This window comes from Caretta caretta, chromosome 1 (assembly GCF_965140235.1).
Source record: "Caretta caretta isolate rCarCar2 chromosome 1, rCarCar1.hap1, whole genome shotgun sequence".
NCBI classification, from domain to species: domain Eukaryota; kingdom Metazoa; phylum Chordata; order Testudines; family Cheloniidae; genus Caretta; species Caretta caretta.
In genome coordinates, this window is record NC_134206.1 from 279299981 (window position 1) to 279315999 (window position 16019).

Sequence of the window (16019 nt, forward strand, 5' to 3'; positions counted from 1 at the left end):
GTGAACTGAAACACACTATTTCTTTTGTTTTTTACAGTGCAAATATTTGTAATAAAATATAAAGTGAGCACTGTACACTTTGTATTCTGTGTTGTAATTTAAATGAATATATTTGAAAATGTAGAAAACATCCAAAATATGTAAATGGTATTCTATATGATTAATTGCGATTAATTTTTTTAATTGCTTGACAGCCCTAGTTTTCAATAACCACTCCTCATAAAGTCTAGTGTTTAGGTGGTGAAATAAGAGTTGGAATGCCGAAGGAGACTGAATTTTTGACTTTTTAACCAATATGGTGAGACAAAAGTTTACTTTTGTTACTGGCTTGGTACATCTAATGATACAATAACCACTAGTTTGTGGTAAGGCTGCCCTATTTCTCAGCAGTTTGTCCAGAATCTGGTATTCTCAGCTGTGACCCATTGAGGTAATGTGACATACCCCAAGGTCTTATCTACTCTGGATTTATTTTTTTAATCTTGTTAATGAACTGTCATTCCCCTTTAGAAAAAAGCTTTTGGACAAATTATTTAAATTATAATTTGGCCTGCTTGAAAGGCAGTGCCAAATTGCATTGGCCCACGGAGAGCTGTGGCAGGGATTGTGCTTTGGGCAGAAGGGTAATGGTCTCTTGGAGGTGCAGTCTACACCTGGTCAGTTCCAGAGGCCAGTCCATAACAGGCGTGGAGAAGACCCATGGTCCCATTTCCTCCCCACTCCCTTTGAAACAATTTGTTTTCCTGGGACTGTATGAGTCCCCAAGGAGTCTCTGCATTCCCCTGAGAGCAAGGACTGCAACTGGTCGTAGCCCCTCCACTATACAAGAGAAAGGGACAACCTTGCTTTTTTGTGAAAACCATAGTTTTAGATGCTGTAATAAATATTTCTGCAGTAAAATTTTGAATTTGCTAATTTCCTGAGCATGCTTGGAATAGCTTCAGTGTGGTCTCCGAAGAAAAGAAAAAAAGTGTTTTCCTTTTTCTTTTCATAAGGAGCTCTTCATTAGCGTAACTTACACCCTTCAAGCTGCAAGAAATTAAACTAGAAATTCTAATATACAATCTGGCTTTATTTATACAATTAAAAGAAAAAAGCTGCAAAAGAGCAACATCTCCTATCATTGTGCACCTGCATAACTTTATGTTTCAAGTTACAATAAATATCACACTTGTACTTTTGGTGGCAGTGATGGCAGTGTAGTATTAGTTTCTTAAGGCTTTAAGGGCTGCTCTGGAAAAAGAAGTACACCTACAGAAAGGTCAGGTCATTTTGCCCTCTTTACAATAGGTAATTAACATTTGGGGAAGAAAAACTTGATATCAGGGCTTGTAAAATTCACCTGATTAGCCTGAGGGCTAAGCCTAATTACTAGAGTAAAAATTGTTGTGCATCATTTATTATTTCTATTGAGTATATATCTAAAAATATGGATAGATTTTGTAATATTTTCTTTCCCTTCCTGGTTTCACTTCTCTTTTTTGTTCTTTTATTTCCTGTAAGCAGGACCTCATGTAGAATAAGATTATGAAGGAACTTACATTGATGCATCATAGATTCTTTTTCAGTTGTTGCATAATCATACTCAGGAATCTAAACTTTCATTACAAAAGTAACTCTCACCCTTGTGGTTGTAAATGGAGGAACTGATGTATGCCTGAGTCTGCAGAGAACCTGAAACAATAGCTGAGAGAGATGTAAACTACCCCATTCATCTTATTTTAACATGGTGTTAACATGGGTCGGTCCTGGGGCCAGTTTTGTTCAACATCTTTATTAATGATCTGGATGATGGGATTAATTGCACCTTCAGCAAGTTAGGGTTAGGGTCCAGAGTAATCTAGACAAATTGGAGGATTGGGCCAAAAGAAATCTGATGAGGTTCAACAAGGACAAGTGCAGAGTCCTGCACTTAGGAAGGAAGAATCCCATGCACTGCTACAGGCTGGGGACTGACTGGCTAAGCAGCAGTTCTGCAGAAAAGGACCTGGGGATTACAGTGGATGAGAAGCTGGATATGAGTCAGTAGTGTGCCCTTGTTGCCAAGAAGGCCAATGGCATATTGGGCTGTATTAGTAGGAGCATTGCCAGCAGATCGAGGGAAGTCATTATTCCCCTCTATTCAGCACTGGTGAGGCCACACCTGGAGTACTGCCTCCAGTTTTGGTCCCCCCTCTACAGAAGGAATGTGGACAAATTGGAGAGAGTCCAACAAAGGGCAACAAAAATGATGAGGGGGCTGAGGCACGTGACTTATGAGGAGAGGCTGAGGGAACTGGGATTATTTAGTCTGCAGAAGAGAAGAGTGAGGGGAGAATTTGATAGCAGCCTTCAACTTCCTGAAGGGGGTTCCAAAGAGGATGGAGCTAGGCTGTTCTCAGTGGTGGCAGATGACGAACAAGGAGCAATGGTCTCAAGTTGCAGTGGGGGTGGTCTAGATTGGATATTAAGGAAAACTATTTCACTAGGAGGGTGGTGAAGCACTGGAATGGGTTACCTAGGGAGGTGGTGGAATCTCCATCCTTAAAGGTTTTTAAGGCCTGGCTTGACAAAGCACTGGCTGGGATGATTTAGTTGGTATTGGTCCTGCTTTGAGCAGGGGATTGGACTAGATGACATCCTGAAGTCTCTTTCAACCCTAATATTCTATGACTCTATGATTCAAGCTTGATGACAAATTTAAGTGTTAGCATTAACTACTTCACTGCTGATCCAGTTAGCATTTATCATTTTTAGATGTAGTAGAGGACTCTAGGGTGAAGTACAGCAGGGCAACTACTGTAGTTCTTGTCACAGATTATTGGACTGGGAAAAGAGGAATTCATCTCCTTTCTCACTTTCACAGAAAGCATGTATGTTATATAACAAAGCTTCACTCCAAAGCTTTCCAGCTGCCTCATTTAAATGCAAAATCCAACAATTATTTGCTTACTGAGGTAAATACCCTTTTTCATTTGTCACAAAAATTCTCACATACATTAATCTAACACTTTGGCTAAATTGTTACCAATACCAGTTTTAGAGATCTACATATTTATTTGTTAATATTATCAGCACCAGTTATTTGCTGTGCTTTGTTGAATTTTTTAAAATTCACTTCAGTGTGTAATTCACCATTGTATTTTTGACAGTAACAACGATTATACCACTGCAAGAGTTGAATGGCAGACATTAAAAATAACCAGAATTTTTGTGATAACACAACAGTCCATCAGTTTCACATACTACAGTACACACTGATAAAACTTGTGCAATTACAATCCTCACCTTTTTCTTCTTTGAAGGCTATACTTTACAATTAAATATATCAACCTTTTCCCAGAAATGAAAAAAACTAACACTTGAAGGAAAGCTTTTAATTCAGTGTGAAGATATCCTCAGACAACTTTCAGCTTTGTACTCCAGGAAAATCTGTTATACATGTACTGTTTTACAAACTATCCTGGCAATGGCCCAAAGTGCTACACTCTGATGGGCACTTTTTAAAGCAATTGCTTAAACTCAGAGGGCCAAATTCTACTCTTAGTTATGCATGCACAACCCAAAGTAAATGGAAGTTGTGTGCACACAGCCAAAGGCAAAATCTCGCCCAAAATATTTTAAAAGGATAAAAACATATTGACCAAAAGAATCCACATTTTATGAGTGAAGTAATGGAATAAAAACAGCTGTATTTTTAACCACATAAAAACCTTCTGCATTAATGTGCCTAATTTCAAGAAGAATATTGGAAATGCTGGCATAACAGGAAAGCTACAAGGCATCCAGGAGTGAATGTCTCACAGAATATAATTAAAAACAGTTCTAAATAAACCACTGAAAAAGAATAGACACAAGCAGTGGTGCAAGTAGGGCAGTACGGTCCAGTATGCTGTGCCAGTAAGATATTTATAGCCGTATGGTGTACTGGAAAGACACAGGAGGAGCAGAACATGGGGCCTATCACCACCAGCCCTTCCACACAGCTGTGTGCCTGCATCTCCTGTCCGGGGTTTGCACAGCAGCCCTGCCGGAGGCAGTACAGCCACGCCGGAGGAGCTACCAGCATGGGGCCACCCAGTGGTCCCACGTTCTGCTCCTTTTGTCACTGCAGTTCCCAGGAGAGCCCAGAACCTGCGAAAAGAGCATAACCCTGTGCCGGGAGCTCCTCTGGTGCGGCTGTACCACCCCAGGGCCCAGCCTCGCCCTGTCCTCTGGCGGGGGCTGCTGTACAGACCCCAGACAGGACTCAGGAGATATAGCTGCAAGGAAGGGCTGGGGGCGGGGCTGGAGGCGACACAGCTGTGCCAAAGGAGCTGCCAGTGTGGGGCTCGGTTGCCAGCGTGTCTGGAAAAAAATATTCTCTGCTGTCAGAGGGAGTCGGTTTGAAACTCTTCTGCTGGCAATTCCCAAAGCAGGTGTGACTGTGAACTGGCTGTTGTTCCAGGAGCAAGCCCTCCTCTTCTCTTAGCAGCTCACACAGCACCTGTTGTGCCGTGTCTACCCACTGGGAGCGCTCCCCTCCCAGGTAACATGGGATGGATCATGGAGAGGGGAGGGAGAGAGCGTGGGGCCCTGGGCTGGGTCACGTGAGGGGTCATGTGGGGAGGTCATGTGTCTCCCCCCAACCCTCTCTTTACTTGGTTGGGGGGAAACCGGTAAGAAATGAATTCTACTTGCACCACTGGACACAAGGTAGCTATTAAAAGGTAATTATATTCTCATCTTGCAGACTGGCAACCTGAGTTCAGCAGAATTCCTGTACCTTTTTGGTTTTCAAACTCTTCTGTCAACAGATGGTAGCAGCAGCCCACACTGCAAACTGCCTTGATTTCAGGCTTAGCAGTAAAGATTCGGAGTGTATTCGGAGCAAGATCCCCACACGTATGTAGTCCCACCATTATACAGTCCTAAAAATAAACAGCAACAAACATTTCTTTTCAACTAAAGGAAAGACAAGAACAGCAAAAACAGACAAGCTATAAATGGTTAATTTGCTGTGAGATTTAAATATACAAGCTCATGGAGACTCCTGGTGTCCTGTTCTGGAAATTTATTGAAGAACACCAAAAGCATTTCAGTGCCAACAAAGTGTGAGAACCTTTCCTATAAACAAATGCGTGGAGTGTTCTCTGTATCTTTGTTGGAACTGTGAGGCTACTCTAATTTTTCCTTATTATCCATTCCTTTCCTTGGCAAGGAGCAAGCAGAAGCCCAGGACCATTAACTGAACTTGAGCCACTTGCATGGCAGTGCAGAGACCTATCACCAAATGACCAGCCATTCTCTTTTGACCTTTTTCTTTCCTCTTCTTTTTTTTTTTGTTTTCTTCAAAATTTTCTACCTTACCTTGCATGACTGAATGTACCCACGACACTGCTGCTACTTTTCAATGCCTCAGCAGACAGGGGAATAATTTCCACCTGTGACTGAAAATCAGTGCTGCTTGTGACTGCTGTTTCTCCATCTGTTTTGTTTGCTCTGACTCTGCAGTATCTCTCCTCTCTAAAGAGCCCAACCCAGAGTCCCTGAAGTCAATGGGGGTTTTGTCAATGACTTCAATGTAAGAATGATCAGAGCCTTAGTTATGGATAATATACTCTTCTTCTCTCTCTCCCCATTTCCTGTATTCTTCTTCCTCACTCTCCTTTTGTCCCTTTCTTTTATTTCTCCATCCCAGTTATCCTTTGTCTCACTTCCCACCATGATACTTCTCTCCTTCCTTCCTCCACTATACTGTCCGTTATCCCTTTTTTCCTCTCTTTCACCCTCACTTCTCTCCCTGCTATACTTCTACTCCATTCCAAATCTCTCTGGAATTTTCAGCCTGTAAGAATTAAGTGCCCTCTGTACAATCCTCTTTCCTTAGCAGACTCTATAGTGAAATAAGCACTCTTCAGTACTTCCTCCCTTAATGGTAAAGAGCCTTAGAAGGGCTATGGGGACTAGTAAAGGATGGAAATTCATGCCCCTGCAAGAACAGCATTAAACCTGCAGGCTGGAAAAGTTGAACAAATTCTCCCAAAGGAAAGATGGTGGAAGATGGCCACCAGATGCGAGAGACCTAAAAACCATATTAAATATGAAGATTCTGTTAAAACAGTCCAAAAGCCAATTTTTTTCTGAGTTATACTATTGTGATCTACCTATTTCAATTCCCCTTTTGTAAACGCCATTATTGGTGTAACTGAGAGCAGATTCCGATCCCTTATACAGTGGATCTATCTAACAGAATTCATTAATTCAGCATTAGCTCTGGGCTACACACAAACATATATTCAAACCCTGATACTGTTTTAGCGATTCAAATTAATTTTAAAGTTTTGCCAAATAAATCAATCAACACTGCAGTTTTTCTCCAAACTTTCTCAGTGTTTAGGAATATAGGCAGTCCTCGAACTTATGACACAATTGGTTCCTGAAAATTGTGTCTTAAGTCAAAAATGTCATAACTCAAATTTCCCATAGGAACAATGTTGGATCAAGCATCAGAAAGTCAAAACCAACGTCACAAAGTCGAAACATGATGACAATTTATGAACGCGTAAGTGCTGTTTGTCATAACTCGAATGTCATAAAGTCGAGGACTGCCTGTACTGCAAAATCAGTTGATTGTTTTAAAACAAAGTGTTAATCACTTGTAATGAAGTTTTTAAAAGCCTTTTAATGGTACAATTTATCACATATCCTGCCAGGCAGTACTGTTTACTATTTGTAGCAACCATAGTCTGGCTTTGCTTCTAAAAATGAAAGTAGGGGCCTGATCTCTGTTCATCTCCATCTTTTGCATTTATTTACATAAGTGCAAAGAGAGCACCTGGATGTAAAACACAATCATTCTTACTTGGTAGCATTTTCTTTATGCTCACTTTGTACCAGTGTAAATGATTTCATAAGGTACAGGGAAACTGAGATCAGGCTTCAGTTGTTCAGTCGATTATTAAACTATCATTATCTTTAAGTCCGAAAATCCAAACTGTAAAAAAATGATGCTTATAAATAAAATTATTTGGCAAGTCCATAAAAGGGGTTATTATACTGTACCATATAAAGTATTTCATACCTAAATTTCAATTTCAGGTTACGTACATTTTAATTACTAAATAACAATAATTTCACAAAAGTTGTTTTTAATGCAAAATATATTCTCCTGAATAACGTGTAAATATAAATTACTCTCCTTGTAATTTCATGTGTTATATGTAACTAGAAAAGTAAAGTTACAGGACAGTTGATGAATATCATTGCACAGTTGCTGTTAACTTTGTTTTAAGTGGTAATTTCAGCCACTACATAAGTAGTGCTAAGTAGTGCTTAATTCACCTAGCCAAAAGTAGTCCAGCACATCTTCTGAAATAGGAAAAAAAAATGCATCAGTAAGAAATGATTATGCAAAGTGGGTGTGAAGTGTTACCGAGTCAGAATTCTCCAGTCACACTGCTGACAGCACTCTACACCCAATTGGCGATCACTTTGCACAGGTGAAAATGTATACACAAGGTGCAAAAGCAATGGCAAATCTGACACTGGTACTTCAAAAATAAGAATACTAATAAGTGAAATAACCTCCAGATCCGTAATGATATCACGGAGTTCTGTTTCTGCAGTGACGTATGAGGTCAATGGCAAATAAATGTTTGAGTCATTTGACTTGCTTGCTTTGGCCTTGATGGAAGCCATTTTTCTTTGCTCTTTTTCCTCTTCACAGAGCTCCATGTTACATTTAGATGAAGAAACAGCTTCTACAGCATCAGCAGGTAGAATGTTTAGAAGAGAAAAAGTATTTTCAGAAATTTTGTTCCCGTCAGACTGTGTCTGAGTCACCAAATGAGGTTCAGTTTGTTTGCCAGTTTTCAACATAGCAGAGTCTGTGAAAGCACCAGTAATTTCCAAAGGAACAGAATCTGAGCTAGCCGTCTGGTCTTGACTTAAAAGACTGTTGTTAGTACTTAAAAGCTTTTCATTGATATTTGCTCTACATTTTATTTCATCTTGCACTGCCCTATCCTTTGGCTCTTCCAACACTTGGCCTCTGACATTTGCTCTTGCCCGACTTTGATAAGCTCCCCAGTGTTTCTTCAATTTCCTGTTCCTTTCATTAGCTCCATAAGTGTTGGTGTTTGAGGAATCAATTCCATAAACCTTTAGATTATATTGCATGGATAAAAAGGAGCTTAGGTAGCCTTTTCCAGAGCCCAGGTCAATCACCTATAGTAAAGATAACAGAATGAATTAAAAATAGCATGTACCATATTAATGAACAACAAATAAGACATGTTTCAAACACATGCTAATAAAAAACATTTCCTTAAGAAAAAGAAGTATAGATTTCATAATTTACTTAACTTTTATTTTGCTCAGCTTCTGGTTTTAAAATACAAATATGTTAAAACTGGTTTAGTTCTATCACAGAAACACAGTCAATGAAATAATCATGACTTTCAGCCTCCTGACTTTTCTAAGTCTTTTAATGTACTTTTGTGCAGAATTTCATTTTGTTTAAAAAAAAAGTAAAATCAAAAATTAATGGGCCAAATTCTCAAGTGTAGCCACTTTGAGCCACTGCTGGCAGACCTGGGAAACTAAGTCCGTGTAACCAACCCAAGGAAGATCACTTCAAGGTAAGGGTGATCTTGCATTGACATATTACAGATGCCTTAGGTAGGAGCTTGCATGCCATACACCTTTCCTGATGTCCGCTGATGAGAAGAAAGTTGGAATGCCTAGGTTTTCAGTTTCTTGTAAAAAGAACAGGAGTACTTGTGGCACCTTCGAGACTAACAAATTTATTAGAACATAAGCTTTCGTGGGCTACAGTCCACTTCATCGGATGCATAGAATGGAACATATAGTAAGATATATATATATATATACACATATATACAGATAAGTTGGAAGTTACCATACAAACTGTGAGAGGCTAGTTAGCCTCTCACAGTTTGTATGGTAACTTCCACCTTCTATCTTACCTCCACCATCTTACTATATGTTCCATTCTATGCATCCAATGAAGTGGGCTGTAGCCCACGAAAGCTTATAATAAATTTGTTAGTCTATAAGGTGCCAAAAGTACTCCTGTTCTTTTTGCGGATACAGACTAACACAGCTGCTACTCTGAAGCTTCTTATAACTGTAAGATAGTTCCAACCCATGGCTGAGCCAACATAATGCAGTGAAGCAGTGCACATAATAGCAGCACGAACAGGACAGAAAGTAAGAACTTTACACAACTTTGCACAACCTCGTGTCTTGCACTATGTGAATTTTGATTGTACATGAGGCCCCAGCCCAATGCTTGATTTCGGAGTAGGTAACAGAGAGCCACTTCTTAACAGAATGGAGACTTCACAAAAATTTCCTTTGATCCAATATCTGCTAAGAATTATATGGACTATATAAAAAAACCTTGTGTGTTAGGTATATGCTCCTGAATAGCTTGATCCAAGGATTTTTGGACTCTAATATGTCTCATTTGAACATCTGCTCTGATTTTATGCCAAACCATGTGAACAGGCATAAAAGGTTTCACCCAGGCTTAAGATGAACTGCACATACTTAGTTACCAGGCAGTCAGTACCTTTGAATTCAGCAAGGCTGGAATAAAAAGGACAGTTTTATTTTTTGAAGTCCCGAGGATGCTATAATTTTTATTCAAGCCAAGAAATCCGAGAATTAGTAACCCAGGTATTTTTGGATAAAAGTCAAGGAAGGGACTACACAGAGCAGAGAGTATTTATGATTCGGGTAAAACTAATTATGGACTGAATTTATGATTCAGAGATATTATGCAAGGATTAAGAGTATGTTTTTTTTTTCCTATTGCTTTCTTTCTGTCAGTTTTCTCTATGTTTTCCAACTTAATCCTTAAATTCTTTGGGTGACATGTGTCTACACACACTTTTAGTGGAAGAGAGATGAGATAGACTTTGGCTGTAACTTTTGTAATAATAGTTCACTTGCCACCCTCTCCACCATCACACCAGATGCCTCCCACAAAGATCTAAAAGAAAAACAAGAAAGGAACATGTGGAATGTTTTTGCCAGTTAGTTAAGAAATAATGACAGGATGGAATTCGAAGATAGATAGATATTATTGTAATGCAGAATGTGTCATGATTTTACCCACACCCCAACCTTCAGATAGCATTTGTATTACTATTCCTATGAAAGGAACTAAGTGGACATACATTCAGATTGTGAATTGTTCAGAAACCTATTACCATGACCTCTAGTGGCTGTAAAGATGTACAACTGTTTTGACAAGATATTTTCCTTTATTATCTAGTGAAAAAAACATACAGATAAACACCATACACTTTTAACATTTGTGGTTTTTGTCAAGTGAAAAGAAAATATAGGTTTAAAAATAGGCAGTGATTATATGCTGAAACAAACATATTGGACTAAATTAATCCCTGCTGTAATTCCATATAAGGAAAGACACTCAACACACTATGATATACATGCCAAGCATGAACTTTTATAATGAAATTTCCGTGACATAATAAACTACAAAAGCTCTGTCCATATTGGGCTGGGTACTATGTTTAAACATAGTTCCTGGCCCAATACAGGCATGGACATCATTTTCCAGAAGACTGTGAGCATTTCCCAGCATCAAGCCTTGAATGAAATACATAATGAATGCAGAATTAAATCTTATTTGTTTCATACACTGAATGAATTTGTTGTGCATACTGCATCTTCCAAGGAAAATTTTACAAATATGTGTAAAAGAAAACAAGAATTACACTAGCTTATTTTCAGAATGAAACAAAGACCTTTATATAAAGTTCCATTTGTATGATGTTTCAGTAACAGTGTGTATTAGGAACAATACTAAAATGGGGTAGAAAACTTTTTTTTTAAGTAACAAAACTTTAAAGCTCTTGTAAAATGTTTTAACTCAAACAGTTAACTTGAAAGTGATTACAATAAGCATAACATTTCTGCTTTCATACCCATTTTACTATTTGTTATAATACATAATAAAGCACCACAAGAGAACAATATCCTCTACCACCCATTATACATCATAGATACGGAGGTGAATCTAAGGGCACTTTTCAATCCTTCAGTGATCTGTAATTTCTGAAAGAAACACCCTGAGGACAGCTGTGCTGTTGTAAAACATGTGTTGTGTTTTCATTGCTCTATATTTTTTAATTAAATGTTATATATATTTTGTTCTGTCAGCAGGATTGAAAGAAATCAATAAGGAAAAAACTCTCCTAAAACTTTACAATTCATATTATTTTTTAAAGTTTAAAGGTAACTAAAACAAAAGAGGTTGCTTTTTAATAACTAAAAAGGAGAATTTAAAAAAAATGTAACTGGAAAGCTCTTTTCATATATTAGGGATTTGTAACTGAACAAATAAATACTGTTACAGTATATGACTGAATGATGGAATAAAGTTAACATAAAGCCATCTTTCAGAGTAACAGCCGTGTTAGTCTGTATTCGCAAAAAGAAAAGGAGTACTTGTGGCACCTTAGAGACTAACCAATTTATTTGAGCATGAGCTTTCGTGAGCTACAGCTCACTTCATCGGATGCATACCGTGGAAATTGCAGCAGACTTTATATACACACAGAGATCATGAAACAATACCTCCTCCCACCCCACTGTCCTGCTGGTAATAGCTTATCTAAAGTGATCATCAAGTTGGGCCATTTCCAGCACAAATCCAGGTTTTCTCACCCTCCACCCCCCCACACACAAACTCACTCTCCTGCTTGTAATAGCCCATCCAAAGTGACAACTCTCTACACAATGTGCATGATAATCAAGGTGGGCCATTTCCTGCACAAATCCAGGTTCTCTCACCCCCTCAACCCCCTCCAACAAACACACAGTTGGACCAACAAGGCTCACTCACCAAATGAGTGTTTTGTATCATGGTGGATGGCACTAAAGAGGGGGGAAATTCCAATTCTTTAGTGCAAAAATAGAAAAATTTACATTTAAAACTTGTGAGATACTGTATTCTGTTTTATTTGCTATTTTTATGAGCCTAATGGAATGTAGAGAATGAAGTTCTGCTTCTCTATTCGTTACTGTTCTCGTCTTATCACTACCGTACAAGGAACACAACATTCCTGGCAACATGCAGTGCAGCTTTTAACTGCTCAGCATATAAAATCATGACTATTTTTCATGATTCATAATTGTAATAATAACTGGAGAGGTTATCTGCCTGAAGCTAACAATGGGGTGGGTAAAGAGCCCCTCAGCTTTGCTCTAAGGCTTCCCCTTCAGTCACTATTACTAAAATGAAAAATAAAATCCACATTAAGTATATATCAAAATCTAAGATTTGAACAAGATAGAAAAGATGAGCCAAGTATTTGTAAATTATATGGTAATACACACTGAAAAGTACATTCTTACCTGCTTTATACCACAAAAATTTGCAATGCTGTCTATCAATTCTGACATTTTCTGCACTTCATGAGATTTCTTATTATTCATAAACTCATCTGTTTTGATTTCTGAGAGATCAGAAAAACAGAAATATTAATACAATTCAGACTGTCTGGCCTTCATAGTCCTCAGATGAGTCAACATCTATCCATAAATATATATTTTTAAAAAGTTCATATCTGAATATATCGGTGGTTTTGGACTGCAGCAGTTTTGTTTTCACTGAGAAGTTGTAAGAATGCTCTTATGATTATACTTCTGAATCAGAGATGATTTAGTGAAACTGAACAACATCAGAGCAATACCGGTAATATTGTAAGCAATACTAACAAAACACAGAATAAAATATCTAGTATGACAAAAAATTGCTACTATGAAATGTGATCTCTTATTCCTTCCTCCCCACAGGAATTTAGTTTAGCTCTTTTTCATGTACTTTACTACAACTACATTTACCTATACTCAGAGGAAACATAAAGGCAGTGTTGGGAAACATTCTCACAGCACAGTTTGCTGATTCTGGCACTTTAAAATGATGATCACTCTATTAATTCCGCTTGTTTGCCGATCATCTCACAATAGACACACTTCAAGCCATTATCAGTTATACCGAGGAAATGGAGGCAAGAGAAGCACAATTCTTTACCTGCTCCCCATTTGTTGCAAGGGGTAATAATCCACTACTGATCCTTACCAACAGAGTACTACCCTCACACTGGCTCAGCTGTCCTGAGGGGACAGAGCCAAGGCCCACTCCCTGACCATTTGCTTGGGGGATGGGATAAATAGCAGGCATACAACACCTGCTTATCCCTGCTTGCCCAGACCCAAGGACTAAGAGACTTTGCAGGAGATAGCTGTGTGTATAGAGGGGAAAAAATGATACCTGCAGGCCCACCGGCGGGGGCGGGGCCGGGATACTTGTCTGTGTGGAGTCACACATACAGAGATATAAAATACTTGTGAAGTAAGATATGCAGAACTGAACCCTGAGAGCACACTTACAGAACAGAAAACAAAACATAGGACAGTTAGAGACACTTTTCTGCATAACTAGTCAGATTAATACACCTTCCTCTTTCCTGCATTTCCTGCATTACTGTCTTAATTTGTCCAGAAACTGATAATCAGACAATAACTACGTTCATTCCTTAATCACATCATGCTGGGAACAATGCCCAATGCATTACTTATTTATAAAAGGTTGAACTGAGTTCATGAGAATCCTAGAGTTTTCCCCACTTTCTCCAAGATCCATAGGATCTCTGCATTTTTAAAACATCTGGTTCTGTATAACAAACTATTATGACAATACTTTGAATCTAATATAGAATCTATGAACAAACAAAAGAAAATCATAAACTTTAAAATTAACAAACAAAAGCATATGGGAGAAACCAATGTTTGTCATTTCATTTTTACTGTTTTATTGAGGACTTCTGAAGGTTCTCATTAAATGTAAAAATACTTGTTACGGCCCAGATTCTCCTAAAAAACCCAAAATTGTAACCATTCCAATTGAGAACTTTAGGGTTCTTCCCCCACACGAGCATGGTGCTGACGTAATCTTATGCTGAGAGATGAGATCTTGCAGCTTTTCTACATCTTCAGACAGGTTAGGATCTGAAGTGGGAGGGGGGCAGCAGAGGATCACAGATACCAAAGTATCAGGATCTTCATTTCTGTGATTTTTAGAACTTTTTTCCATTTCAAAGACAACTTTCCCCAAATAATATATATTCTATTTCCCTGTTCAGATAAAATCCTTTGTTGACAAAAATTTAAGTTTTTCCCAAATAAGCGAAATATTGGGCAAATCTTGCTCCAAAACCAGCAATATTGTTATGAAATATACACCATATACTACCCCATGCACTTCAGTATAAATGTCAAAGCCCAGATGGGGGCATTTAAAATATTAAGTGAGCAGAGTCTGAGATCCCAATGCTTAAACTGAATTGAAGTACTTTTGAAAGCAAAGAGACAAATCCTGCAGGTAGGCTGATTTACACCAGCTGAGGTTCCAACTCAAAATTAATGTCTTTTTCTACCTACACATTTACCTGCATGTAAAAAGTGCTTATCATCATAGTTACTAATGGTCCATAAATGTCTTTATGTTCATTCTTCCCACTTTTTCCAGTCTGTCCACTGTGCTTACTCATCAGCATATGACCCAGAACATAGGGGAAAACGTGGAAAATGTAAAATTATTAGTTTAAATATTGGGTTTTTGTAAGGATTTTTAGTGACTGAAGGACTTTTTCCACTTTTCAAACATGCTGTTATAATAACTGATATACTGCAGTCTAATGAAAAAACATACAGATAGAGCCAGTGGAATACTGCAGGGGAAAACTGCAAAGTTTGAGGAAATCTGCAGAGAATTTTCCAGTTTAAAAAATAAAAGTCTTTCTTTAAAACACTTTTGCAATGCACTGTGCTGTTGTTCCCTCAAGATCTTGCTCATAATTACTCACCTAATTTAAGTGGCTATGCTTTTAGTCTCTCTTTAAAATGTGAATAGCTGACTCAAGCAAAAATTAGTAATTTTAGAAACAAAGAACCCTCTTCCTGAAAAAAGCTAAGACTCATTTATTCTCTGAAACATTCTTCCTACAACATGCTAACAACAACCTAAGTGTGATTTGTCTTATTTTGTACTGAAATGTATCTGCTGTACCTCTAGACTGTAAACTCTTTGGGTGTAAGGAGCTGTTATTGGTTTGGAAAACGACATTAATTGTACGATGCAATATACATCTACAACTCCTACCTCAGTAATTAACAGACATATATTATCCCACATATTGGTCAACTGAATTGCATGTTGAAGACAGGACATTTTGTGAAGTTCTCCTTGAAGAGTTTCCTAGGCAGTGTTCTGATAGAGAGCAGGATTTGTGCACCCTCACCTCCTGTGGAAAATGCAGAGGGTTTGACCCTTGAAACCAGCAGTTGTCTATATTCCTAAACGAACTTCAGGATCCACACAGGCTACGTCCATCTACACAGAGGCCATGTTCCTGTATACCAGCTTCTCCTCTTGGTCAGCACAGCTTCTGCAGGAGTCAGGTTGATGATGGAATTCCCTGCTGTACTGGCTGATGAACCAGAACCTCTGCTAAAGAAGGGTTTTGTGGAGATGCATGGAGGGGAAAGGTGGGTAAATTTATATTGACTAGGGCAGCATTAATTTGTGGAGGGTAAAATGACATCTCTGGGTCCATTTCTCCAGCATGCTGCCCTTCCTACATTCAGACCCTAATCTCCTACCAAGAGGAATTCTCCTGTTCCAAATCCCCTCCTCTGGACCAGGATCTTTTACATTCCACACCCTGAGGTCAAGGAAGCTGGAGATCTGATATGGCCCACAATAAGCTATGCCAGGAAGCAACGGAGAACCATGCTAAGACCTGGATTCAGAATTGCACTCCAAATGGCCCTGTCCCCAATATAGCTTTTAAGCCCTATTAAAGATTTAAGGATTGGATTTTCAAAAGCACTTTAATGACCTGGTGTGCTCCTTTTCAAACAACCCACCCTAAAAGTTGTTACTATTATGTGTATCCATATTACAAGGTTTTAAAATTATTTCACAGGTTAGAGAACTC

At 38.5% G+C, this 16019-nt stretch overlaps 1 protein-coding gene across 3 annotated transcripts in view; it reads right to left on the reverse strand.

Annotated features, from left to right (window-relative positions):
- METTL25 (methyltransferase like 25) overlaps positions 1 to 16019 on the reverse strand; it is a 100614-nt gene that overhangs the window by 54838 nt on the left and 29757 nt on the right. For all 3 annotated transcript variants that reach the window (XM_048835677.2, XM_048835676.2, XM_048835678.2), the window contains 3 exons: positions 12373 to 12473; positions 7546 to 8187; positions 4745 to 4889 (listed from right to left, as the gene is read on the reverse strand). In XM_048835677.2, the coding sequence (XP_048691634.1) occupies positions 4745 to 4889; positions 7546 to 8187; positions 12373 to 12473 (888 nt within the window). The remainder of the gene's footprint in view (positions 1 to 4744; positions 4890 to 7545; positions 8188 to 12372; positions 12474 to 16019) is intronic.